The sequence below is a fragment of the Anser anser genome (assembly GCF_964211835.1).
Source record: "Anser anser genome assembly, chromosome: 2".
Classification (NCBI taxonomy): Eukaryota; Metazoa; Chordata; class Aves; order Anseriformes; family Anatidae; genus Anser; species Anser anser.
In genome coordinates, this window is record NC_139721.1 from 80,177,899 (window position 1) to 80,205,516 (window position 27,618).

The 27,618-nt window shown below is 41.7% G+C and overlaps 2 protein-coding genes across 2 annotated transcripts in view; both read right to left on the minus strand.

Moving 5' to 3' along the window:
• Positions 1–6,939: 6,939 nt before the first annotated feature.
• Positions 6,940–27,618, minus strand: part of LOC310895542 (serpin B12-like) — a 35,878-nt gene continuing 15,199 nt past the window's right edge. Inside the window, exons 13-19 of the mRNA XM_083827011.1 lie at positions 12,509–12,693; positions 11,683–11,733; positions 10,897–11,025; positions 10,010–10,127; positions 9,656–9,798; positions 9,190–9,345; positions 6,940–8,441 (exon numbers count right to left, since the gene is read on the minus strand). Coding sequence (XP_083683137.1) covers positions 8,040–8,441; positions 9,190–9,345; positions 9,656–9,798; positions 10,010–10,127; positions 10,897–11,025; positions 11,683–11,733; positions 12,509–12,693 — 1,184 coding nt within the window. The 3' untranslated portion in view covers positions 6,940–8,039. The remainder of the gene's footprint in view (positions 8,442–9,189; positions 9,346–9,655; positions 9,799–10,009; positions 10,128–10,896; positions 11,026–11,682; positions 11,734–12,508; positions 12,694–27,618) is intronic.
• On the minus strand, positions 20,242–27,581 carry LOC310893270 (ovalbumin-related protein X-like). The gene is made up of 7 exons (XM_083821957.1): positions 26,552–27,581; positions 25,893–25,958; positions 24,784–24,912; positions 23,780–23,897; positions 22,761–22,903; positions 22,385–22,540; positions 20,242–21,681 (listed from the first exon to the last, which is right to left on the minus strand). The coding sequence occupies exons 1-7, from the start codon at positions 26,801–26,803 to the stop codon at positions 21,280–21,282; spliced, it is 1,266 nt and encodes a 421-aa protein (XP_083678083.1). The 5' UTR covers positions 26,804–27,581; the 3' UTR covers positions 20,242–21,279.

A 27,618-nucleotide genomic window follows, 5' to 3' on the forward strand; every position in this document is an offset into this window, starting at 1 on the left:
TGTGGAGAGGGAGTGAGAGAAGAGTGTGGTGGTGCTTAGCTTCCCATTGTCGCTAAACCACCACAGAGGTGAGGTGATAAAGGCAGAAGTGATTTCCAGTGCTAGGTGTCCAAATGAAAATTTGGCATATAATAAAATACTGGGACGTGTGCCTGGACAGTGAGTGTCAGAAGTGTATCACACCTTGCTTTCCTTTTAAGCTGTGTGTCCACAAAATTCTGGTCATCGGGAGGCCTTCAAAGCTGGAGATTAGAAGTCTGAAGAGGACATATCAAAGTGGGCAGATGCGTCTACAGCTAATAAGCTGGTTTCTCACATTGTTCATACTGAACCTCAGGTCTGTACCACTGTTTTAGCTTCCTATCCCTTTTCTGTTCAGGACCACTTGGTGTTCACAGGTATTTATATTTCCACATATTAGTCTTCCATTGCTTCATATAAGACTTGGCCAGTACACTTGACTCAGTCAAATCTGCCTTCAAAGTGTCCCTGAAGCCTCTTTCTTAGACAACCATGATTCCCCTAAGGAAGAATTTAAGATAAGTTCTGCTTTGATAGTGGGTGAGAAAGATACTCTACACTTATTCCAAGAGGTCTGTTTTGGTTTTCTGTGCTCAAACTGATAGTTAAGTTTGGAAGGCCAGTTGACAGAAGGCCAGTTACAAGCAGCAAAAACTGTCCTTGAGCAAATGAAGATCTTGATCAGAACAGGCCGTCAGCATAGCATTACCAACACACAATGGGTCTTGCATAGTCTTCTTTGCATGTGGTCTAGAGAGAGTAAGCAAACCTCATAGCAGTTGGAAGGCTACCTGGGGCAGCTGGCAATGGCTTGCTGTGTCCAGCACAGCTGTGCAAAGCAGTACAAATAGTTTTGTCACACATCCTTGTCTGACAATGCTTGTCCCAAGTAAAAGGTCATCTAAGGCTCTGCTACCCTTTCCACTGCCAAGCATTTCATTGTGGAGCTGTCCCTAAACCAACAGACTCTTGAGTAAGTAAGCCTTGGACACCTGAAAGTATAAAAGACACTTTCTATACAAATGCAGAGGAAGTCCAGGTCAGCTCACAGATCAAAGCCTCCTATCCAATCACAAAAACCTGTGCAGAACTTGAGATTTTGTTCTCCTCTTTGCTACTGCAATTTTGCCAGCAGGCAGAAACACGTTAATTCTTCTGTGTTTGCCTTCATCCCGCATTGTGGATATGTAAATTGCCTTTCCATGAGGGACAGAAGCAACCATTCACAGAGAAGGAAATCATCTTGTCCAGATTACAGCTGACTGTCTAACTGGTTGCCATTGCAAACCTTGGTGCTGTAGCTATCGATGATGGTTTCTCTCTCAGTTGTTCTGTGGGATTATGTTTTTTCTCCAGACCAAAGAAAATGACATGTCTGGTCAATTTCCTTTGGACAGGAACTCTCCAGCAAGAGACGGGGAGAAAATACAATGAAAAAACTTTTCTGGATTGAGATAAGGACAGGGAGATCACTCACTATGGACAAAACAGACTCAGGATAAGGGAGATTAATATTATTTATTACCTATTGATAACAGACTAGAGCAGTAAGAACTAAAAGCAAACTACAAGCAACTTCCCCTCATTCACAGAATCACAGAATCATTTAGGCTGGAAGAGACCTCCAAGATCACCTAGTCCAACCTCTGACCTAACACTAACAAGTCCTCCACTAAACCATATCACTAAGCTCTACATCTAAACGTCTTTTAAATACCTCCAGGGATGGTGACTCAACCACTTCCCTGGGCAGCCCATTCCAATGCCTAACAACCCTTTCAGTAACGAAGATTTTCCTAATATCCAGCTAAACCTCCCCTGGCACAACCGAAATAGCCCATTTCCCCTTGTCCTATCACCAGGCACCTGGGAAAACAGACCAATCCCCACCTCGCTACAGCCTCCTTTAAGGTACCTGTAGAGAGCGATAAGGTTGCCCCTGAGCTTCCTCTTCTCCAGGCTAAACAACCCCAGCTCCCTCAGCTGCTCCTCATAAGACTTGTTCTCCAGACTTTGTTGCCCTTCTCTGGACTCTCTCGAGCACCTCGATGTCCTTCCTGTAGTGAGGGGCCCAAAACTGAACACAGTACTCAAGGTGCGGCCTCACCAGAGCCGAGTACAGGGATACAATCTCTTCCCTGATCCTGCTGGCCGCATTGTTTCTGATCCAAGCCAGGATGCTGTTGGCCTTCTTGGCCACCTGGGCACACTACTGGCTCCTATTCAGCCGACTATCAACCAATACTCCCAGGTCCTTCTCTGCCAGGCAGCTTTCTAACCACTCATCTCCCAGCCTGTAGCGCTGCTTGGGGTTGTTGTGCCCCAAGGGCAGGACCCGGCACTTGGCCTCAGCCCATCGGTCCAGCCTATCCAGATCCTCCTGCAGAGCCTTCCTACCCTCAAGCAGATCGACACACGCACCTAACTTGGTGTCGCCTGCAATCTTACTGAGGGTGCACTCAATCCCCTCATACAGATCATCAACAAAGATATTGAAGAGAACTGGCCTTAATACTGAGCCCTGGGGGACACCACTGGTGACCGGCCTCCAACCAGATTTAACTCCATTCACCACAACTCTCTGGGCCCGGCTATCCAGCCAGTTTTTAACCCAACGAAGTGTACGCCAGTCCAAGCCATGAGCAGCCAGTTTCTTCAGGAGAATACTGTGGGAAACGGTGTCAAAAGCCTTACTGAAGTCAAGGTAGACCACGTCTATAGCCTTTCCCTCATCCACTACGCTTGTTGCTTTAGGGGACATAGAGCCAAAGCAGGGACAGCGGGCTGTAAGGGGACATGGCATGAGTGGCTTTGGGCTGAGTGAGGGAGTCATGCTGTCCTGTGGGACCTTGCTGGGTGTGGAAAGGAGGACCTGGCAGGGTGGAAGGGGGCTTAATTAGGAGCCTGGCCTGAGTAAAAGGTGAGTGCTGTGGGGATATCAGAGCCCACAGCTAGGCCAGTCCCACAGGAAATTTTATAGGAATAAGGCCCTGCATGGCCAGAGACTGGCCAGGGCCCAGTCCCACAGAACCTGAGCAAGATCTGGAAAAGAATGGTTGGAGCTAGCTCAGAGAACATGGCCAGCTTCAAACAAGAGTCCAAATCATAAGGCAGTATCATGGAAATGGGGCACATCCAAAGTCAAGCCAAGAAGTCCATTCACAGGTCAGAGTTAGGATCGAATCCAGTGATGACTGGCAGGTTCTTATTGGCAAGGCATGGCCCAGGTCACACGAGGAGTCCTTGGCCAGCTATTGGCACAGCTGTGTTTGAAGTGGAGACTAGTAAACACTATACTAGGACATCTAATGTAGCACAGGGAAGAACTGAAGGCCCAGGGCAGAGCTTAAATCATAGAATCCCTTAGGTTGGAAAAGACCTCCAAGACCATCAAGTCCAACTGTTAACCTAGCACTGCCAACACTACCACTAAACCATGTCCCTATGCACCACATCTACATGTCTTTTAAATACCTCGGGGGATGGTGACTCAATTACTTCCCAGGGAAGTCTGTTCCAATGCTTCACACTGCTAGCTCATATTTGGCCACCTATTGACAAATACTCCCAGGTCCTTTTCCTCCGGACAGCTTTCCAGCCACTCTTCCACCAGCCTGTAGTGTTGTGTGGGGTTGTTGTGCCCCGAGTGCAGGACCCAACACTCAGGCTTGTTGAACCTCATACAGTTGGCCTCAGACCAGTGATCCAGCCTTTCTGGATTCCTCTGTAGAGCCTTACTGCCCTCAAGCAGATCAACACTCCTAACCAACACTCCCACCCGTCATCTGCAAACTTACTGAGGATGCACTTGATCCCCTCGTTCAGATCAAATAGAGCTCCTGGGTGCATAGGTGTGTAAAGGCTCCAAGTGTGTCAGGTCATGGCCATTAAAGGCTTGTTAGTGCACACAGGGCTTTGTCACCCATTTAGGAACAAAGGAGATGGCACTGGAGACATGGCAACAGCTTGGGTCTGAGGTCCATCAGGAGGCAGGCCTGGAGACAGGCACACCTAGAGTGTACCTCAGGCAGGAACCAAAGGACTAAGGCTCAGAAGTGGGCTTCTGTTGTGGGCAACAGTCTTGACTGGGGGAGTTTCACCTAATTTCTTGCTGATTACCAAAAAAAAAAAAATAATAATAATCAATGCAACAAGCTATGAAATTGACATTTAAACATTTCTCCGCTCTTCTCCACAGTCAACTTCAGTTTATCACCTTTCTTTCCTTGCTTCCTAGGTTTTATCTTCCTTGTTGCACTCTCTTTAGTGAAGCAATGTAAGATGTTGGGGTCAGTATATAATCTTTTCTGTCTGCCAGTAGTTGCTGGTTACTTGTTTATTCTTCTCTAATGTGCTCCATGGGATGCTTCAGGGGCGTCCCTACCCCAGTGTCAGTCACCTGCAGGCTGCTGTCCCTCCAAGGTGTCACTGGCCTAACATATGTTGCCCATGGCCACAGTGCCTCAGAGGCTTGTCCTCTCTCATGGAGCACCTCCTCCCAGGAGCGTCTCTACCTGTGCTCCCAACATCTCCTTCCACGTGTCTCTTCTGTTTTGTTTCTCCAAAATCATCTCTCACATTTCTCCTCACGTGTCCCCTTTTTCTGACTCTCCAGTCTTCCTTTTTTGTGCCTCCTTACATATCTCCTGTCACTAGCAGCTACCACCTTTTCTTAACTATGTTTGAGCAGAGGTGCCATATACTTTTCTGACTGGCTGAAGATTGGGCGCACAGGGAGTTGTTTTCATGAGTTACAGAGTCACCTGCAACTGGCTGTGACTGGCCCAGGGCAGTCCATGGCTTCCTCTCACAATGATCACCCCTAGTACAGGTGTGTACTTCACAGTCTAAATTCCCCTCACTTGGAAGAAGCATTTAAACTGCACCTCTTGATTGTGCTTCTTGCCCAAGCTACTTTGCATGTCTGTGCCTGGCCACGAACCTCACTGAGCTAGACTTTGTAATGCACCACTGCAAGAGTTCCTTTTGGGTACCAGTAATAAAGACACTCAGACTTCATAAGGTATTGATTAAAATACCCTTAGCTAACATTGAAATACTTCTATCTAATGCTTTTAGCTAAGACAAGTTAAAAAAGGAGATAGCACAGATAACTGCACATCCCATCAGATTCTGGAACTCTAAACTTTGTAGCATTGGAGGAACCTTTAGTCAGGGCACAGCACATTGCGCAGATCCCATCCATAGAAAGGTTCACTGGCATTGTGGTCTTTACAGTGTTTTTCTTAGGATGTTCTTAGAAGTAAGCAACACTGTTGATCATTTCTACTGCTGAGCAAGAATGTATTTTTTATGGACACATGCTGTTTCACGTCATGATGAAGACAAATATATGCCAGTGGCATCATCACCAGGTGCCAGTCCGAGGACCTCTACAGGTCCTCCATTACAATTAGCAGGCTAAAAGTTTATCCTGCAGCTACATGATACTTTCAGCAAAGTACATGCCTGGAGGACAAGCAATGAGGGCAGCATAACACAGCATAGCATAGCACAGGCCTGTGCTTGATCAGGTCAACTTTTATGTGAGCCTCTAACTCTTCAGCATACAACACTTCAGGTTAGGACCGCTACAGACCCTGACCCATGGTCTTAATCTTCTGGCTTGATCTTTGACCTACCTCACCATTACAGACTTGATTGGGAATCCCTGACTTGTGGCTGTAGTCTTGCTATGCTTTCTCAAGTATCTTTTGGGAGCCCAGAAAAGCTTTCTCACTTGAGTCCAAGATGTTCTCTGAGTGCCCTTCCTCTGGTGACTATGACTAGGGCACACTGCCTGCAGAGCCTTGTGACTTCACCTGCGGATTTGTTTTGCTTACAAGAAGATAGTGAAATGTGCAGAGACGTGGAATGTTCGCGGATGGTCTCCAAATGATTTTGTGATGGTCCCTTCTCCAAATGATGTGAGAAGGAAAGGTACACTCAGTCCACAGAGCGCTTCTCATGAGACATTACAAAGAGTGTGATTGCACCTGGCTATTTTCATTCCATATAGTACTGCATATCTAAAACAACACAACATGGAGAGAAAATGGGGTGTAGTGGCACTTACTGTGCCAGCTCCTTTACAGAATATCCTGCTGGCCCAGACCAGCAAAGCACAGGTACAGTTCTGGGCCCAGACATTGATACGGTGGATAGATTTCTTTCATCTTTTCTGAATCTGTATTTTTACCTCTTGTTTTAGCCTTGAGAGAGAGAGGAAGTTTTCTCCTTCATAAACTCTCTCTTCTGTATTATTCTACTCTGACGCTCACAGGCTTGTCATCTTAAAATGCGTCCGGACTTTCATCAAATAACACCTCTGACTTCCCCCGAGAAAATCACTTGGTTCCAAGCACAGTTCCACTGATCAACATTTTCAATATATAGACCAGAATCACCCACTTGCACAAAAATTAAAATAAGAACAAAATTGGAATCTATATTAAGCACCCAAACCTAGTTTTCAACAGATGTCTATCTTTCAGAAGTCTGATAAGCATTACTTTTTATCCCTAATGATACCTAAGGGGCTATTTTTAAAACAACAGTCAAATGCTTCTGTTTCACAGTGAGGGTATTAAGTAGACCCTGTGTCTTTAAAATCTCTCTTGGGTGTAGTTTTAGGAAGACACTTATCATTTCTGTCATGATTTTCTTTTCCAGGACAATATTTTATGAGTCCTGCTTTTTTTGTTTGGTTGGTTTTTGTTTGGAGTTATAGCGAAAATGTGTTGTCTGCAGTTATACAGGAAGAAAAACATAATGTACACATTAAAACTTACGAATTCATATCTCTTGAAATACCTTTTTGTTTGTTTGTTTGTTTTCCTTTAATACTTGTGTTAACCATAGCTAATCCTTTATGACTGTCTTGGGAAGACCAATAATTATAGTTCTCCCATAGACTTTGTAGTGGGTATAAAAATGTGTTTTCCTGCTACTTTTCTCATGTTTTTTTTTTAAGTTGTATCTTGTAGGCATCACCTTGATGTATTTATTGAGACCCTTAGAGAATTTCTGTAAAAACTATGCAGAAATAAAATGGAAAATTCAAAGAATTTAGTTACTTTATGTGCTATCTGGAGAGAAGCTCAAAGTAAGACTAGGAGCTGTAGGGTTTACCTTGCTTAAGCTCAAAATTAGAAAAGAAAAAAAAGTCTTTAAATATTCAGTGACCTCATATATGGGTATATTCTGATTTTGAATATAGGATATAAATACCACTCTAAACCACTTCCGTCAATATTCATTACCCACTATAACACATTTTTCAAGTTGTGTGGTGCAGTAACCCAAAATAGGTAATGACATGCTTAGTTTGCAAAGCTTTTATTAGAATAAATAGAAAGACAATGCACGTACATTCAAAAAATCAATGATATGTCACTGAAATGAAAAAGGGCAATAATATCAATCAGGAAGATGTTGTGGTTGGAGATTATTTAAGAAGAAATGGTAGACTGTCTGTATGCTCCCTCAGAAAAAGAGGCATGGCCTTATAGTATGTGCAGCACAAAGAAGCCCAAATGCTGGAAGAAGAATGATCTGCTGAAGTTCAGAATTTCATCTGAAAGTTGTCCAGGCATCAATTCAAGGATGGTTGCCCAGCAAGTTCAACAGGAAGGACAAGGATTATACTGCAAGCAGTGTTTATTTCACAAAGCTCCTATAGAGAAACCAGATCTCAATAGCAATGGCAGGATTTCTCACAAAAAGGCAAAACATTGGCCCTGTTTCCCACATTAGTCAAGGACATTGGGAAATCTTCCTAAGCTACCTGCTGAAATTTTCATTCAGCTCTGGATGTAAGTCCTGAATCCAAGCTTATCAGAAATACCTGCACATAAAGATCTGAAAATTCACATGCTTCTTCAAGAATATCTCCCTAGATATTAAAGGCTTTCCACTTTGATAAAATATTGAGATGAAATTATGCTACACTACTACAGTAAAAGGGTTCAAATTCTGAGGGAGGGGAAGGCATGTGTTATTTCCAACTCTTTCTCTTGTTAGGGGGAACAATATCTACCAAAGTAGACAATGCTGTTGGTTGGGTTGTGTTTGATCAAGAAGAGGAATGGGTGGTCAGCCCTAAACTCTTCGAACTCAGAGGAATCCTTGATGTCTCCCATCACCCCTGTTGAGCCTGCCACCTCTGTGCCCTCTTCATTGACTACCATGTACGCCCCATGCACAGCCTGAGACATCTTCAGGCTCTCTGCAGAAGAGATACCAGACAGATTGGCTGAAGGGCTGAAGAGGTCGGTCATTCCCAAGGCCACTAAGACAGACGTGAGGTTATATTTCTCCTCCATCTTCATGCGGGGGAGGTACACTCTCACTCTCCTCTCTTGCATCATAGTAGAACTGGTCCACTGTGTGAGTTTTTCAAAGCTGATTGTGTTCTCAATCTGCAAAGAAAGGCAAGAAGTGAAATGCCTAAGGTAAGAGTATGATGGACATTACAGCTGTGTTAATACCATTTGTTATTATTTTTTTTTCATTTATTTTGTGTACAAAATAGAACTGACAATCTTAAATGTATTTGTTTGTCTTGTATGCTTCCTCCTGACTATTGGCTAAATGACATCTGTCTTGATGAAGTTTTCCAAAACTGTCATCTGAAAATTTCTCAGTGAGATCAAATGTTTTTGTGTAAAAGCAGTTCTTGAAAACATTAAATCAGATATATGACCATTTGCAGACCTATGCAGCTAACCTTTCAGTGAGACAAGATCTTTTATAATATCCCTCATATTTACAAAAATCCAATTCTAAATCTAATTCTTTCACTGCTTTGTGAAAAATCTATTAATGATTATTAACAGGACAATTGGTCCCTATGACTTGTTAACAGAGTTTGAGCTCTACTTTATCACTGGGAATTGAAATCTCTCTCAAATATATATATATATTAAAAAAAAATAATCCTTCTAGCATACTTATCTCTGGTACCTGATGACACTGCATATCCCAACATCCCCTTCTGCAGGGCTACAGCAGCACTGCACTCTGTTTTACCAGATTGAGTCCCAGGCCCCTGCTGGCACCTGGGCAGCTGGTGTGCTCCCCTCATGGTGTAAGAGGACAGCAAAGCTCTGATGGCAGCCAGGTGCCACCGCACTGACAACTCCTGTGCTTCCCCTGCCAGGGCCGTACCTGCTCCAGGCCAGAAACCTCATCAGGCAACAGCACCAACATGCTCAGCTCTCCGCTGGCGTATGGAAGCTCCAGGATCTTCATTTTCTCCACAGCCACCGTGGCCACCTTAAACGTGCTGTTCTGAATCATCATTTGCACAGGCTTGCTGTCTTGCTGCAAAACAGAAGCATGAGATGATGTGAGCAGGGAGCAATTTTTCCTTTAATTGGGTGTATGTGCAAGCCTTCAAAGGAAGTGGGCTCGATCCTCAGGCCGTGTCTCCATTTCCTCTCTTGCCTTCTGGTGTGCTCTGGTCAGCTGCAGCTCTTGCCCACGCTCCGTGGCCTTGCCCCACGCGCTGCCAGCGAGGGCCCCAGATGAATCACCCGGCCGATGGCCGCAGCACGTGGGGCCTGTGGCACCCCGCCTGCTGGCCGTGCGAGCTGACAGCTGACCTGGCCACAAGCTGTGCCTGTGCCCCTACCTTTGTCATGCTGAAGGGCAGTTCCTGAGTGTCTTCTTCCTTAAAGGCTCTCTTCCACGTGCCTTTGAAGTAAATGGCATTAATGAGGACCAGCGCAGTATTGAGATCAACGGAGCTTGATACCAGGAAGTCTTGGATGCGTCCTGTAGGAAGGAAGCAAGGCAGAGACTGCTGAGACACACCTCCTCTGGTTTTCATGGGTGCCTGCAATGAAGGGCATGGTGAGCTCTGTGGGATTTTGCTTTCATAGCAGCAATCAACCTGGTGTTGCTTGATCTGCTTTTTCTCATTATGAGGAGAGGAAGACAAGGGTCTAGATTATGGCAGCTAAGGGCAAATATTTTTACTCATTACCATTTGTCTCTTTTTCCACCCAGGAATTAATGAGCTGTCTTGCTTCTTCTGTAGCTGTTTTGAAGTCAACTTCTTCCAGCCCTGCCTTATAGAATTCGTTTGCACATTTTAAGTATTCCTGTAAGCAGAAGAATTGCATTTGTCAGATTGTTAAGTACTTTAAAGTATATGAATGTGAAATGCAAAATTACGAAATGAAGCAGAATTGTTGGTTAAAAGAAAAGTGAACTTCTATCACACGCTTGAACATGTCAATCAGCTGTCTTGCTGTAACTGAATCTTGAAGCTGGACAAGAAAGGCTACTTTACATATTTAGACTTGGTACTTTTTTCTTCAGATAGGTTTCTAAGTTCGGATTTTGAAATATTTTCCTCATTTTACCATTACACTTCCAGTTTAGCAAACATTATTAAGGACAGATGGTATTTGTTTCTTTCTCTTCGTGCCCACTTCTTCTTTTGAATTCTGTGTCTGTACATTCCTATTTTTGATTTCAAAACTATAGTTTTCTTTCACTGGGAATATTTTATATCTGGCTTTGAAAAAAAATGAGAAAAATATTTTTGACAATTTTGGTCCTTGTTCTTTCACGTCATATATTCCAGATTCCTCCCTAGAAGGCTGCATTTTTCATTAAAAGGCATTTTTATTGAATAAACAGCAATGTGGATTACTCCCTGTAGCTATTGCAGCATGGGCACATTATGCCATTATACCATTGCCTGGCCTCCCCCTAAAAGCCGCAGAAAGGTTTGGACTGTTCCTGGGGCCAGAACCAATTCCCCTCATGGCAAACAGCAACCTGTTCATCAACAGCCAGCAGACTGCTGTCAGTGGTGCTTCCCTAGGGGGGATCTCGCTGACGCCAGGTCATACCACAACTCACCGGAAGAACTGGGTATGTTTTGTCAAGGTAGAGTCTGTCAGCGATCTTGAGTACATACGTAGCATTTGGCATGGCAATGCCTGAGAGAAGATCCTTGAATGAATCGTGGATGTGTTCAGAAGGGCCACACTGAGGGGATGACATGTAAACAAGACAATACGTCACGTTAGTTTCCTAGCTAGAAAATCAGACCCTGAAGGACAGTCCCCACCAGTAGTAACAGTCAGGCCACAGTGGAATCCCTGCCCCAGACCTGGAGCTGTCCCCTTTGCGTCAGCAGCTGCCGTGATGGTGGTGCACTGAACTGACAAATACGCCTTTCTCAAGGTAAGTCTCCTGAAACACGCTTTTTGCAGGAGTGCAGTCATTTCCCTGTCACTGAGTCTTCTGGGCTGTTCCTGCCCACCATCTCCTTAACCTGCTTTGGAGACTCGCCACTGCATTCTGCCTGCCGTACGCTGGCTCCAGGTGCTGAGCCCCTTCCACATGCTGTCCCCCAGCAGTGCTTGCAGGCGTGCACATGCTCCCCTGCCCAGGCAGGTATCCTGGTGCCCAAAGCACCCTTCCCCATCCTGTCACTTGTTCTGGTGCAACATGTGCAACCTGCCTTCTTGCCCTGGCTTTAAACATGAGTTACATGTGTAATGAGTTACATCCCTCCACAGACCTGCTTGGTTTGAGAGAATTTCCATCATTTTTCATGGTCTGAAACTGCAGATGCAGAATAGTTGTAGTTCCGTCTGGAGGAGAAAATAGGGCAGAAAGGGAGGTAAGCTATTTCCTTACCTGGGAGTCAGTGGTGCCTCCCATTCCTGTGATGTTATCAAAGTGAAGAACCTGCAGGAGAAAATGTCAGTGGGAGAAATGACAAGTATGACCAAAAATGTTACGCAGATAAAATTTACATGTGATGTTTGAGGTGGGCCTGTTGGCTCAGAAAACAAAAACAGAAACAGACAAAAAAAATGCTGACTGAGAACATAGATGAACTGAAAAGTTACAAGTGATCTTGCAACTGGTTTATACCTCAAGTAGCCTTCTGAGAAATTGTGAATATCACCCTTTTCTTAAGTGACAATTTTTTTCAGTGAACATCTAGAAATTAACTCAGTTGCATATTATTTCTCATATTATTTCTCATTTTATTTCTCATTTCATATTATATATATATTTTATATATAATATTCTTTCTCTTCCTTTCTTCCAGGGATTTATCTTTCTTATACCAAACCAAACGAAACCAACCAACCAACCAAAAAACAACAACAACTACAAAAAACACATTATCTGGAAGATGTCAGAATTTAGAAAAAAATAATATAGTAAAATTTCCTGACTGGTGATCCATTTAGTTACTGTCCTTGATATTTATTTTTTCTTAGTTGAAACTAATTGCCACCTATAGTGAAAATACACACATACACACACACACATCTTTTAGAATGTTCTCCAGCTTTAAATAATCTCCAATCTCCATTTTGTGACTAGCTTATTTCTAGTGCGTTAAAACATGTGAGAACCTCATCAGTGAACAATATATTTCAGTGATGTTACTTAGAAGGATCGACAAGCAGAAGCAGAGGCCACTTTACACCCCAAGTAAGTAACTTACCTTCTCCATCTGAGATTCAGTGTTACCTCTTGCTCCCAGGTAGACCATGGCCAGAGCTGAAATGATGCTCAGGGGAGAATAGCAGATGTTCTCGTTGGCATGGTGGACTTTCAGCTCCCTGAATACATCAAAACAGAATTCTGTGCTTGCTGCACTGATGGAGCCCATTGTGAAATCTGTGTTGTCTAAAGCAAACAGAAAGAGTCTGACTTACTACATTGAAATATAATATTAATTGCAATGCAAGAAAGTCAGTGCACTTGAACCCTTGTACATGGTGCTCAACTTTTTTAAGTAAACAGAATACAGTGGTGTGTATTTAAAAGGCAGGTGTGCGATCAAAATGCTGGATAGCTACCATTTATGTGTAGGCTGGTGATTCTTTTGTTTGAAACTTGAGTTCTCCTCTGTCCATGTATACTATATTGTTGAAAATATTGCAAAGTCTATCAGTTAACTTGTAAGAAGCTCGCTGACAATCTTTTCTTATTTTGTAGGGAAAAAATGACACAGAGCTTTGAGCTCAGATTCTTCATTCATGTGAGACTCCAAACCAGGTTCTTCACTACAGTTTTTAATATCACTTTTAAAATCAATGGGTTCTAACACCAGCCACTTCATCAGAGGTCTCAAAAGTTAGCCTCATTACTTTTTTTTTTTCTTCTTTTTTTTTTTTTAATAGGATAGTGGAGACAGCAAATAATTTACCAAATTCATCCATTTTATGGCAAATGTGTGTAACTAATATACATTCCATTCCTTGTTGATTTAATTATATCTCACTATTTTTAATTTTTTCTTTAATTTTTATTGTCATCTTTTTTTTATGAAAGCCACCTTTTAATTAAAAAGGGCTTGTTTAGTCTGTGTTTAACTTGCAGATAGTTCACATCTTCAGTGTTTAAACATTTTCTCTGCCTTTTTTCTGACACTGTTATAAAATTGTCCCTGCAACAGCAACACTGTAAAGCCTAATGCAGCAGTAGGGTGTTTATACCATTTATATCTTTCCATAAGTTGTCACAAGCAGAGAGAACCTTTTAGGGTGGAATTTCTCCATGTGCAGGGGAAATCCAGGGTACTCTGCCAAATGTATCACTGTCCATGTGGAATCAGAATATTCATGTGACACTCATCCCTTAATTTGGGATAATTTGAACAACAGCACATCCAGCTGTTCCCCTGGATGCATATTCCATTTCACTCAACCACTTGTGTAGGTGATGTAAGGCAGACTTTTGGATTATTTACTAGTTCCACAGGGTATTATATTTTAGGCTTTAAGCTCCGTTTATGGTCTTGTTGAAGAAATATATTCTTGAAGCAAACAATAGAGCTTTTTTAGTTTCAGAAAATATAAAATTTAAAGACGACACAGAGCTGCAGTGTGCTGTTGCCACCTTGAACAAGCTGCATTCCTTAACTTCATTCAGAGAACATGTTCATTAATCCCTGCAACTGAGCTCTGATTCCATCTTCTTGAATTCAAACATATTCAATATTGCATATAAATTCTAAATTAGAAAGGGATAGAGGAAAAAGGAAGAAAGTCTGTTTTAACATAGCACCAGCTTTTCAATGTAAAAGTGTTAGGAAACAAAGCTTTACTTCATACAAACAAATACTTTGACTTTATGCATATCAGACTGTGAAACAGTACAGTAATGCAGCACAAGGTGAGATGAGTTTTTTGCAGAAGCCGTCCTTTAATATGTTTCTTCAACTGATCTAGAAGATCACAAACATGAAGCTCTATCAATCTTTTTCTAAGTTATAAGGTCATTTTTAAAAATTGCAGGTTAGAACGTAAATCATAATTGAAGGAAATGCTTACCTTATCAGCTTCACCTGTGATGGTAAAAGTACAGCTTCTCCGCTGCACTTGGGAGAGACTTGCTGAACTTCTTGAATTATATCCTGTGTAATTTCATGACACGCCCCATGCTGCCCATTCTGTGTTTGCCAAATCAAGTGATGGATGGAGCTCAATGTCAGGCACACAGTTTTACTGAGAGTATGTCCATTATTTGTAATAATAATCCGTAAATGAAAGCCTTAAATCTCCAGAATTAAAGATTCATTTAACAGCATGTATCACCTTTCAGAAAATGGTGGAGCATATTGAAAAGACTGAAGCAAAAGTAATGATAAAAGCTGTTCATTGAAATTTAAATACTAAGTATGATTAGGTTACAGAAGCAAATAGTATGGCACAGCTAGTGAAAACAAAGCAAAAACAAAAACAAAACAAACAAACAAAAAGTGTGAAATTAAATCATACACAATGTCTCTAAAGAATTCTGAGTTACTTTCCTTATCTTTCCTCTGTAAGGAGTACTGGCAGGCAAGATCCCTCTCAGTCACCATTCTGTGAACATAAAAAAAAAAAAAAAGCAGCTCATGCAGGACTGCTTGCTGTGGTATGCCCACACTACACTTACTGCAACTTTTCTCTCTTCTGGGGTTGGCTGGACAGATTATCACTATCATTAGTCTTCCTTCCCTTAAAGGTCACAGACATGGCATTTCACAGAGCCAAGTTTCATCCTAGAGCAGTCTATCCCTAGAGCAGGGAACTTACACAGAGATATACTCTGTGCAGATTGTCAGTGGAACAAAACTATAAGTGTATTGTATGAATGTAAATTAATTTTGAAAGCAGTATTTAGAGCATCTGCATTGGGAAGATTTACAGAGCTGAAGAAGTATGTGTTGTGGCAAGAGGGGTTGATCAGGGAAGAGTCTTTTGTTGCTTTTTAAATTCAGACATTAGGATATTCAGACCCCAGTCAGATGCTGCAAGAAAAGAATTTGAACTCACTGCTAAAATTTCAAAGGGTGATTTAAGATGAGTTGTTCTTTTCCTTCTCCACAGGTCACAGCACCAGATGCTAGGTTCAAAAAGTGTGTTTTGTACATACAGAGACCATTCTTTGAGATCTTCCACCAGTAACTTCATGGCACATCAGGTGAAACATTCATGGTCTGCAGGACAGTCATAATATACAATAGCAAGCATAATGCAATCTCATAATTCCTTTGAAATAAAAGAATGAACAGACAACAAAAGAACTACTTTGACCTCTCTGTATGCCATGTGATTTTACAACAGAAATCCAAAGTCAATACACAAAATGCCTCTGAAATTGTCTAGAACAAATTATGCTTTCTGCAGAGAAGAGGTGGACTCCTTAACCCTTTCAGTTGTCTATGCAAGTGGAAAGCCTCTGAATGGTCCATATCTTTCTGCCTAATCCAGTCCTCATTAGTCTTGTTCAGCCGCAGGTGCTAGAGCAATAATAGTTGTGAAGACCTCAGTCTTGTCTGGTGCATTTAAGTACAACTAATACTGTACATGGCACTGTCTATAGCTTAGGCCAGTCTGCTACAGCCATTGCTATGCAGTGGCAGTACTTCTGAGGAAAAATCATTAGACCTTCTGTCATGTTGGTCGCCCATCACTACAAGCCTATTTTAAAGAGAATGAGCTATTCCCTTGCTTCAACAGTCACCACTGTTGTGAGCCCCATTTAGATGAAGATGGTATCACTATGCTGGTGAAAAGACAGGTCAAGTGGGTGAATGTGTCTGTAAGGTGTACAGTAAACACCTTAAATCACACAATTCAGAGTGCTCCGGCGCTGCAAGCTGTTCCTGTGGCTGCTACCCCTTCTGCCTTTCCTGCTTAAGAATGCTTTGTTTCTGTTCAAGCAGGCTTTAACACTCACCACCACCGTCCATTATTGTATACTTTATAGCTCAGACATCAAAAGATATCCAATACGTTGTACCCTGTCACTTCAAATTTTTGAGTATGCCCTGAACCTTTGTCCTTGACTTTCAAATTGTCTAGCAGTACACTCCAGCTCACCATACAAGAGCCACCTTATCATTTCTGCACCATCTGCCTGAATCATGTTTAGCTTATCATAGATAGCCTGTAACTCAGTATCTACAAAGATATCCAGTGAGTCACTACAATATATGAGTAACTGCTACTATATGAGTTAAATATACTCATTGATGAGACGCATTTTTTGTTTTGTGACAAAGAAGGGGCAAGAAATTCCTCCAGAAGCATGTTATTGCACATCCCAGGTTACTGTTGCTGTTAGGTGTTTTTTGTTTTGTTTTGTTTTGTTTTGTCACATGAATGGTTAATTTAAAGGAAGGTGCAGAAACATCAAAATCAGTCCACAACAAGCAAAAGCTTTGAACATGGTCACCCATCAGTGCAGAATCATCAGAATATAAGAGGTCATGCATAGTCCACTCATGGACTTTAGATCTTCCATGAAGTCTAGTGAGATGAAGCAGATCCTCCTGTAGCTGAAATGCTTCCTGGAATAACTAATAATGGATTGCCCTGTCCAGTACATCTGTGTAATGTTCCACAAACACAAAAGGATGTATTTTGTCACATGTCCTTGTTTCGACAATGCTTGTCACAAGAAAGAGGTCAGGTAAGACTTTACTGCCCTTTGCTCTTCCAGGCATTTCATTGTGGGCCTGTCCCTAAACTAACAGATTCTTGGACATTTGATCCTTTCCAAAAGAATATGAAGTCCAGGTCAGCTCACAGACCAAAGTCTCTCATTCAATCACAAAAACCTATGCAGCTAGAGATTTTGTTCTCATCTATGCTTTCACTCTTTTGCCAGCAAGAAGGAGCATATTGATATTTTTGTGTGTTTTTCATGTCCAGGGTGACTGCCAGAGATTTTTTAGTTAGTTGTGGTTGCAAACCTTGGTGCTGTAGCTATCAATGATGGTTTCTCTCTCAGTTGTTCTGTGGGATTATGTTGTTTCACCAGACCAAAGAAAATGATGTGTCTGATCAAACTCCTTTGGACAGGAGCTCACAGCCCACGCGGCACCTTTCTGCAGCAGCACTGTGCCACTCTGAAGAGACTGAAATAGTTGCCTGCAGTGCTGCCTTTCTCCTTCACAGACTATGTCAAAAGTGTGTATTTCAGTCTCGGCAGCATGGATTTCTCCAGTGAAAGCACCTGCAGAAAGATCCTGTGATGGCCTTGGCCACAAGTATCTCACACCTACTCATTGCATTTGCTTAATAGCAAGAACACAGCGTCCAGGGTCTGCTGCTACACCAGTTCTGGTATAGGCCACACAGTCTCCCCTTTGCTGATCACCACAGAGTGTCCAAAATCCCTCCTCTCTTCCTCAAGTCCCTGTGATTAGCCAACAGCCAGGGTGGTCTGGACTTGGATGGTCTTCCTTCACCAAGTCCTAGGGAGGCAGCATGGTAACCAGGCCCTTACACCCCCTGTACTTGAGCTGGCCACTGGCATTGGTACAGTTATCTCGCTGGCTGTGCCACATGGCAGATTATCTAGCAGGGTCCCTCCCCACCAAGAGGCCTGTTCATGGCGGCCTGTGACTAGCACTGCCTGTGTCACCACGCCTGTCGCTTTAGCTTCCATCTCTCACTGGAAGGCTGCCCAGCATGCTGCTTGTCTTGGAGTATCCTTCTAGAAATAATAGCATTTTTCTTTTGCACAAAACAGGATAAACTAATCTCTCAGATTGTTCCAACACAGGTATCTTTCCATAAAGCCTTTCTCCCCTTTTTCTGACTGGTAGCCTCCTGAGATTCCTCAAAATATTCCTATCATGTTGCCTGGCCCCTGCAGGAAAGGACTACTGTAGAAAAGAAGAAATTTCACTGTACAGGGCTCAAAACCATCATGTTGCCATTGCAGAAAAGAACTTGGGGGTCCTGGTGGACCCCAGGTTGACTTTAAGCCTGGAGGGAAGAAGGCACAGGAGGGATCTTACCCGTGTGTACAAATGCTTGATGGCTGTGGGTAAAGAAGACGAGGCCGGACTTTCTCAGTGGTATCCAGTGGACCAGCAAGTGGGAATAGGCACAACTTGAAACACCATACCTTGTATCCCTCCCTGTGTCTTACGTGCCAGCCCTTCTGTCAGGTGCTGCACAACAGTCCCTCAGAGAAATAGGGTCTTAATTCTTCAGAAAACAAAAATGCCAGTAGCCTGGTATTTTAGCAGACACTATGGCAAAAATTCCAGTAGCATCAGGTAGGTTTTCAAGATTATTTTTTTTTTTAGTTAAAACTTTTGAAGCATTCTAATACTGTTAACATTTCAGCCTTTTTTTTTAAAAAAAAAAAAAAAAAAGAAATACTCCTAGGTGGCTATTGGCATGAGAGCCACAAGCAGGCCTGGGAATTGAAACCTGCCAGGCTAAAGCACAGAGGTGCTCCAGCAGAGCACGGGGTCCCTCAGTGCTCCTGGAACACCTGCACTCTGCTCAGCAGGCAGGGTAAAACAGCTTAACCACAGCACCTGTCTCTCTGGGGCACAGGAAGGGCTGCTTCTCCCAAATCTCCCCAGAGCTTTGTACTTGCCTGTAAGCAAGCAACCTTCACTTTTTTTCACATTCCTTCATTTTGACCTTTGCTGTTGTTCAGGAAACAGTGTAGGTCACTGAGGCATATCTTTGCACTTCAAGCACTTTCCAGTTTAATAATCATGGAAAGGCTAACTTGCAAATATAATCCTTTTCAGTCTTCATATTGTTTACATATATTGGTTTTTACATTGAGAAGACTGGATCGGCTGCATCTGGCTATAAGAGATGAAAAAGGCAAGTGCTTATGGTAAACATTGAGATGTTGAAATTTCTCTTCTCTTGCAACTGTTCATATCACTGCTTCCACCTCTAAAGAACAAAAAATAAAGCTTACTTGGTAAAATACTTATTTTTACCACTGAAAAACAGATGGGTCTGTATCACACATATTCTGATAATATTCAAATAATGTAGCATCAGCTGTTTTTTTCTAGAGATCTGTTTTTATCGGACCCCACTAATGTTTTAATGCTAATGTGGAAATAACCTATATTAACAGAAGAGTTCCTCTGCTCAAGACTCCAGATAGGGAAATGCTTTGCCTAATAGTTTTAAACCTATTTAACCTTTCTTATGCCTTTCAAGTTATATTATAGGATCATGGAATGGTTTAGGTTAGAAGGGACCTCAAAGATCATTTAATTCCAACCCGCCTTCCACTAGACCAAGTTACTCAAAGCCCCATCTAACCTGGCTTTGAATCTGGCCATTGTTTTTCAGATGATTTCATCATTTAAAAGGGCAAAACTGCTGGAATAGTTGTTCCTTGAAATATTTTCCAGAGAAATTGTCAGAGCATCTTTAATACCTGTTGGAATTGTATAGAAAAATACACATGAATAAATTAGTATTCCATTGTGCTATTTCTTGTTTATCTACAGAGAGGAATAAATCTCAGGTTGTAGGGCTTCATGGAGTTCTACTTGAAGATCAGAATTTTCATTAAAAAATTTCATAAATACCTAGGAAGTTTCAGATCTACATGCTTTATTCATTCTCAAAATATAATTTTTGTAGTAAATCACATTTTACTCACAGCTGTTCAAATGTAATGATATTTTTCAGTGTCATTCATAAAGTTAATATCATTCACACGACATTCAGTTCTCTTTTATTATGTTAACAAAAACAAAATCAATTTTATGCATCAAAATCAAAAATGTGCAATTAGAATGAAAACATAACATTGAGCCAGTAGATCCATATTTGCAGATTTCCAGATGGCAATTTGCACATAGGAAGAAAAGATAGAAAATATTAGGATTCTCATATGTTTCTTAGAAGATGTGATCACAGGAACATAGAAGCCCAGCTACATTCATGGAAGAATTTTTTGCTCCAGTTTTGAACTCCACCTGAGAGCTTTCCAGGGAGTAAGTGAAGATTACTAGCTAAGAAAACTCAACAGAGACAGGGATAATTTTGAAACTTTTTTTTTTTTCCACATGACTCCCATGGAGAAATTCTTTTACAGATTCTTTTACAACATCTGCAGGATTTTACAAATACATACACAAACAGACAAACCACAATTTTCTCAAATTTGAAGTGTCTTCCAAAGTTTTAAACAAAAATTCAGACAGTTCTTTTGCCCAGTGGTTCTCACTAAATTCTGGATTATGAGGATCACTTGGATCTCCATGGTTCAGGCTTTGAATCTATACTCTGTGAAAAGGCATAACTGTACCTACACAAAATTAGATCTAGTTCCCTTCTCTGGAACAGAAGGGAGACTCTTCATGACATTGGATAACCTCTGCAAGAAATTCAAAATTACATGAGGAACTCATGGTGAGAGGGCAACTCTGGTAACAGTGAACGTGTACAACATTTCCCAATAGCTAAGTAAAAAACTTAAAATTTACAGAGCCACCAGTCAACAACCTGCACCCTAGAAACTTTTCCACAAACATCTCCTCCAGACCGGAGATCTCAAAGCCCACATTTCAGGAGTGGCAACATGGGTTTGTCAGCCGGATCCTGCTGGGGATTGAGATGACCACAGCCCATGGCTTTCTATGTGATAGGTTCCCAGTGACTCAGGGTCATGCCTGCAATTTGTACCTTGAGTGAAAATCACTTGGCCCTTTCCTGGCTGATGAGTGCTTTCATTCTCACCTTCTTTTTGGCTCACTCTTTGCTCAGCTCAAGCCATTCTATAACCAGTATGAGAAAAGAAGTAGTAACCATGCTTGGTGTTGTGTCCTCACCTGAGGGTATGTCTTTGCTACAGTAGCTTCCAAAATAGGCATTTCTTAGATCAGGCTTTCCAGCTGGAGAAAATACTGAAGAGAGAAGATTATACAACAATACTACAGTAAAGGGATTTTCTTTCTGAGGGGAAGACGTGTGTTATTTCTAGCTCTTTATCTTGTTAGGGGGAACAATATCTACCAAAGTAGACAATGCTGTTGGTTGGGTTGTGTTTGATCAAGAAGAGGAATGGGTGGTCAGCCCTAAACTCTTCGAACTCAGAGGAATCCTTGATGTCTCCCATCACCCCTGTTGAGCCTGGCAACTCAGTGCCCTCTTCATTGACTACCATGTACGCCCCATGCACAGCCTGAGACATCTTCAGGTTCTCTGCAGAAGAGATACCAGACAGATTGGCTGAAGGGCTGAAGAGGTCGGTCATTCCCAAGGCCACTAAGACAGATGTGAGGTTATATTTTTCTTCAATCTTCATGCGAGGGAGGTACACTTTCACTACCCTCCTTTCCATCACACTGGGACTGGTCCACTGTGTCAGTTTTTCGAAGCTGATTTTGTTCTCAATCTGTAAAGAGAGGTAGCGCATGAAATACCTGGGATGGCAATGCAACTTCTTCCCAACATTCATTTTAATCAAGAGTATGAACACCCTTCTGGTTTATCATTTGCTTCTCTAATACTACCTGTGTCACCTTCCCTTTTTCAGTTCCTTACCCATCTGACACATCCCCTTCTGTACAACTAGACTTGTGTCTGAGGTGGCACAACATAGCAGTCAGCTTGTGAAAACGATTGCAAAAAATGCCATGAAAATTTATACACAGTCAATAGTACCAAACAAACAAGAACACTTATAAAACTTCTACAGTGTTCTGAGAGCATCTTATTTATAATGTTTGATGAGGATTTTTCAAATAAATCATAAGGGATTCCTGAACCTCACCAGTTCTAACAACACATACTCAACAGTTTATACAGGCGGATGGGTGAAATTACCTCTCAATGAAAAAATTTCTCCCCATACATACATCACCTTCTGCAAGGTTACAAATGAACTACACTCCTTTACCTTTGTTTTGTTGGCTACGCTCTTTGTTCTTTCAGACTGAGCGTCAGGCCCTCCTACGAGGCCAGTCTCTACCTGAGCACCTGCTGGCACCTGGGCAGCTGGTGTGCTCCCCTCATGGTGTAAGAGGACAGCAAAGCTCTGATGGCAGCCAGGTGCCACCGCACTGACAACTCCTGTGCTTCCCCTGCCAGGGCCGTACCTGCTCCAGGCCAGAAACCTCATCAGGCAACAGCACCAACATGCTCAGCTCTCCGCTGGCGTATGGAAGCTCCAGGATCTTCATTTTCTCCGCAGCCACCGTGGCCACCTTAAACGTGCTGTTCTGAATCATCATTTGCACAGGCTTGCTGTCTTGCTGCAAAACAGAAGCACGAGATGATGTGAGCAGGGAGCAATTTTTCCTTTAATTGGGTATATGTGCAAGCCTTCAAAGGAAGTGGGCTCGATCCTCAGGCTGTGTCTCCATTTTCTCTCTTGATTGTCGATGGCCGCAGCGCGTGGGGCCTGTGGCACCCAGCCTGCTGGCCGTGCGAGCTGACAGCTGACCTGGCCACAAGCTGTGCCTGTGCCCCTACCTTTGTCATGCTGAAGGGCAGTTCCTGAGTGTCTTCTTCCTTAAAGGCTCTCTTCCACGTGCCTTTGAAGTAAATGGCATTAATGAGGACCAGCGCAGTATTGAGATCAACGGAGCTTGATACCAGGAAGTCTTGGATGTGTCCTGTAGGAAGGAAGCAAGGCAGAGAGTGCTGAGACACACCTCCTCTGGTTTTCATGGGTGCCTGCAATGAAGGGCATGGGGTTGGAGGGAGCTTCTTTGAGGGGTTTTGTTTTTGTAGCTGTAATCTTGCATTTTAGAGGTCAACCAACATGCTGTTACTTGACTTGAATTTCTCCTCTTCAAATGACAGTGTGTGGAATTCAGATTCGTGAGGATGATTTAATACAGAACAACTAACACTTGGTCAGACATTTCTGCAAGAAGACAGGAAGGTTTGAAGATTCATACACATCCCAGGAATATCTCAAATAAGTGCTTGGAAAAATATTTGCACAGATAAGTAGGAGCAGGAGAGGGAAGTAGGGAGACAGAAAATCTGTATCCCACTGTGCTTCCTTCTCATGTGTCACTCTTGTTTTTCCTCTCATCTGAGCCCTGATAAATATATGCACGTGCCTTAATCATTCTTTTCCTGCCACCACCCTAATGGCTCCATTACTTTCTTTCATGGAAGCCCATTTTTTACCCAACCAGCACGTACTTGTAAAATGATGTCAATATGTTAGGGAAGCTGGGGCTAATCTTGCAAGAGTTACACTCTGCAGACACAGAAATTGTGCATGCCCAGGCACCTCTGCTTTTGCCAGATATATTTAAAATGCACTCCCACACAGGTGCAATATAGTCATATATTTTTCCATATTAATGGAAATATTAATTTTCCATATTAATCCATAGCAATGGATATTTTCACAGGAAATATCCATTAATGGGGATGGAAAGAAGAAATTTCTCCTCTACTGTTTAGTCTTTCCAGAAGTTGTTCGAGTACAGTTGTAATGAGAAATTATATTTCAAACTCTTCTCTGACCTTACCCTCTGTCTGTTTTTCCACCCAGGAATTAATGAGCTGTCTGGCTTGATCTGATGCTTTTTTGAAGTTCACTGTTTCCAGACCTACTCTGTACAGTTTCTTCACACATTTTAAGTATATCTGTAAAGACAGCAGTTGTAGCCACCAAACCAGTCAGTTTGTAAAAAGACTATGATGGTGAAATAAAACACAGATAAAAAGACTCCGTTTTTATAGTGATGCCATGGCTAGATTTTTCTCATTGCTTGTTTTCTGGACAAAATAGTTAAAACTGGGCCAGAAAAAAATATTCTGATGCATGATATTTTCAGGTCTGACATTTTTATTACTTGACCAGTTAAGAGTATGTACTAGAAATGCAGAAATATTTTCTTGAAGAAAGCCTGATCCAAAATCAGCTTCAGGTCCACTGGAGAGTGCTTTGTTATCATTATGTCCACTCTTCCTTTTGAAGCATTTTTCCTTATTTTTAAGGATAATAAATTTATTTGATTTAGAATATTTGTATGCTTTGTTTTGAAAATGTCAAATGAATGATTTAGACACTTCAAAAAGTTGTTTTTGAGGTGGGGTTTTCAAATGAAGAAACATGCTGAAATCAAATTATTTCTTGCAGGGAAAAAAATGAGAGGAAGGAAGGAAGGAAGGAAGGAAGGAAGGAAGGAAGGAAGGAAGGAAGGAAGGAAGGAAGGAAGGAAGGAAGGAAGGAAGGAAGGAAGGAAGGAAGGAAGGGGAGAAAGCTGTTACAATGAAAGGAATTTGTGGGGCAGGGAGAGGGAAATATTACATTCCCAAATAGTTTTCTTTATTAACTCTATTCATTTTTGAAAAGGGTCATTTTTTCCCTGGAATTGCTTTCCATGCAGGCTATTTTCAGGGGCAAAGGGAAAAGCTGGGGGAGTCCAGTGAGGAGTGCTGGATTAACACAACCCCTATTCCAGGCAGTACTCTTGGATTACAGGTTTATGCAAGGCTTAGAAAGAGATCACTCTGAAGTACAACTTACTGGTAGGATTGGACGTGACTTTTCAGCATAGAGTCTGTTGGCAAGGTAGACCGAATAATTGGCTTTTGGTGCAGTGATATCAGAGAGAAGTTCTTTGAATAGTATGTGGATGTTCATAGACTTGCCACACTGAGTTGTTGATGAGAAGGGAAAAAAAAGAAAGTATAGGTGTTAGCTTACTTCACTGGACAGACAGCTACTTATAATCACACATGAAAACACACAGTATTAGGACATTTGCAGACAAATGTATTAGAGTTTAAAAGCTCCATGGGAGGGATGTTCTTTTAAGCAATTAATGATGTATAATTCATAGCATTTAGTGATACTCAGTCTAGGTTATAGCAAGCAGAAAACCTCAGTGATGAATCTGAAACCACATGCCTGAGGATCAAAATGATAATTGAAGAAAAATTCAGCTGTCTGATTACATTTGGTGAGTTGTCCTGCATACAGTGTCTAGTTCCCTGCTTCTGCTTGCATTTTCATGGCAGCTTTGTGCTGAAGCTGCAGATAGGAGAAGAGCGATAGGTGACAAGGGAGTCAGGAAGTATCTTATAGTATAGTCTTATAGTATAGTCATATAGTCTTCTAGTCCTTTCCAAGTCCAACCTCGTTCTTGGAGATCCAAAGTGGATGGGGACAGGCCTAGGAGAATGTCTTGTGTTATCTTTGCAGCTGCAGCAAATGAACATGGAGAAAAGCACACAGGTGTTTCATGTGCTGTCCCCCAGCAGCACCTGAAGGTGTGCAAGCTCTTATTAATCCAGGAAGGTATCCTGGCGCCCAATGCATTCTTCCCTGTTCCATCACTTTTTCTGGTGCAACATGTGCCTTCTTTTTTTTTTTCTGCCTTCTTTTTATGATTTTTTTTCTTTCTTTTTGTTTGTTTAGTTGTTTTTGGTTTTGTTTGCTTGCTGTTTTTGTTGTTGTTGTTGTTGTTTTGGGAGGGGGGGATTTTTTGAACAAATTTGAGTTTTCCGCTTGCATGTCTTGAACTGAGAGAACTAGCTAAAGTTTGGGAAGGGGATTGACCTATTTGAAGCACAGCCAGAACAGTTTTATTTTCTATTCTCAGGAGAAAAGATGTGAGAGAGAAATAAATGTACCTTAGATTTCTGTACCTTGGTCTGAACACTTCCTCCAAGTCCTGCAATGCTGTCAAAGTGAAGAACCTGCAATGGGAAGTAACAGTAGAAGAAATGAAGTATGCAAAGTCCACTGAGAGTTACTGCTATTTGTGTTTATGCTATGGGCTTGGAATAACTGGGTCCGACTGAGTCTCATGTGAGCTTGAAATAATTATTTTTTACTGGATGTGCTACTACGAAAATTTGTGAGTATGATCTTCAGCTTGGATCACTTATTTTCCAGTCTAGAAACCAGCTACAAACATACTGTACTCTATAACTGTGACTCTTTCTTTCATCTTATATATTACAAATTGTTCATTCTATCTGGAGGGGGGTTAGTTTGTGAGATAATATAAACTGAAGAGATCTGTCTTAACCATTCTTCAAGACTTCTCCTTAATGGAAGCCATTCTTGCCCTTCACGGTGAAAAGCAATGGTAAGTGAAGTTAGTTCCTGATCCAAACATGGTTTGGCTGAATGGTTGAACGTCATTCTTCTATCCAAGTTTGAATCCAGTGGTAAATGTGATTGAGGCTGGCCCCTCAACTCGAGAAGTCTCAAAGACATTGATGGGTAATCTGTTGCTGTTTTGAGCAGTGTCAAAAGGAACTTGTATCTGTTTTATGTAACTTACCTTTTCCATCTGGTACTCAGTGTTGCCTCTGGCTCCCAGATAGACCATGGCCAAGGCTGCAATGATGCTCAGGGGGGAGTACAAGATGTTCTCATTGACATGGTGAACTTTCAGCTCATTGAATACATCAAAACAAAATTCTGCATTTGCTGCACTGATGGACCCCATTGTGAAATCGGTGTTATCTGAAACAAACAGAAATATGACTGTGTGCTGCTGATAGGTGGCTTCAGAAAGAGACTGGCTCATCATTCAAATGGTATCTTGTTCTTGCCCATCTTGTTCATTTAATCTCTGCTGTTTTTTTGGTTGGTTGTTTTTTTGTTTGTTTGTTTTTGAGAGAGAGAAAAAGCACATGTATGTATGGCATAAATACAGGGTTTGGCAGTAATGCTTGATGGACTATACAGCTGCATTAGTTCAATCAGGTGAACGTCCTGCACGTTCAAGTTAAGGTCACACCTTACGAGTATTTATTGAAATCTACAGTCATTCTCTTTCTTGAGTCTGAGACCAAGAAGGCTGTATACTGTTCTTCTCTAAAATAGTTAAAGTTGGAGGAATAGCATATCCATGGTTTAGGGCACGTGTTCCACTATGTGACCTGAGAGGTGTCTTGTGCTAATGACTGTGGAACCACAGGTTGTGTGAATCATCTTACTCTGCCTCACCTGAGTTCTCCAGAGAGTGAGACTGAGAAAACAAATGCTTTAATTCAAAAAAAAAAAAAATTCTTAAAAAGATAAAAGAAGAACAGTTTTAATGTGACACCAGATTTTTGAACAAAAAATAGAGGTATCCCTACTTAAACTATGGTGTACAAACACTGATTTTGCACGCCTAAAACTATTTGACAGTCAAACAATATAAGACATATTGATAAGGCAGTGTAAAATTACTATATAGACTTTAGTGTTTTTTTTCCATATCTATCTTATACTTACCTTAAAGTTCTTAAACATAATATTCCTTTTTTTTTTTTCCATATAAAAGAATACAAATTAGAAGTTAAGTTTTACTTGGAGAAATACTTACCCCACAATCTTCAAAGAGGCACGTAATAATCC

What these genes read in the sequence shown, in the direction of transcription:
- LOC310893270 (XM_083821957.1), bottom strand. Translation starts at nt 26,803, where the DNA reads ATGATGAGCCAGTCTCTTTCTGAAGCCACCTATCAGCAGCACACAGTC. An exon ending in CCAAGGTACAGAAATCTAAG is followed by an intron (nt 24,913 to 25,892) that starts GTACATTTATTT and finishes TCAACAACTCAG; the next exon opens with TGTGGCAAGTCTATGAACAT. An exon ending in TGCCCTTCAGCATGACAAAG is followed by an intron (nt 22,541 to 22,760) that starts GTAGGGGCACAG and finishes TCTGTTTTGCAG; the next exon opens with CAAGACAGCAAGCCTGTGCA.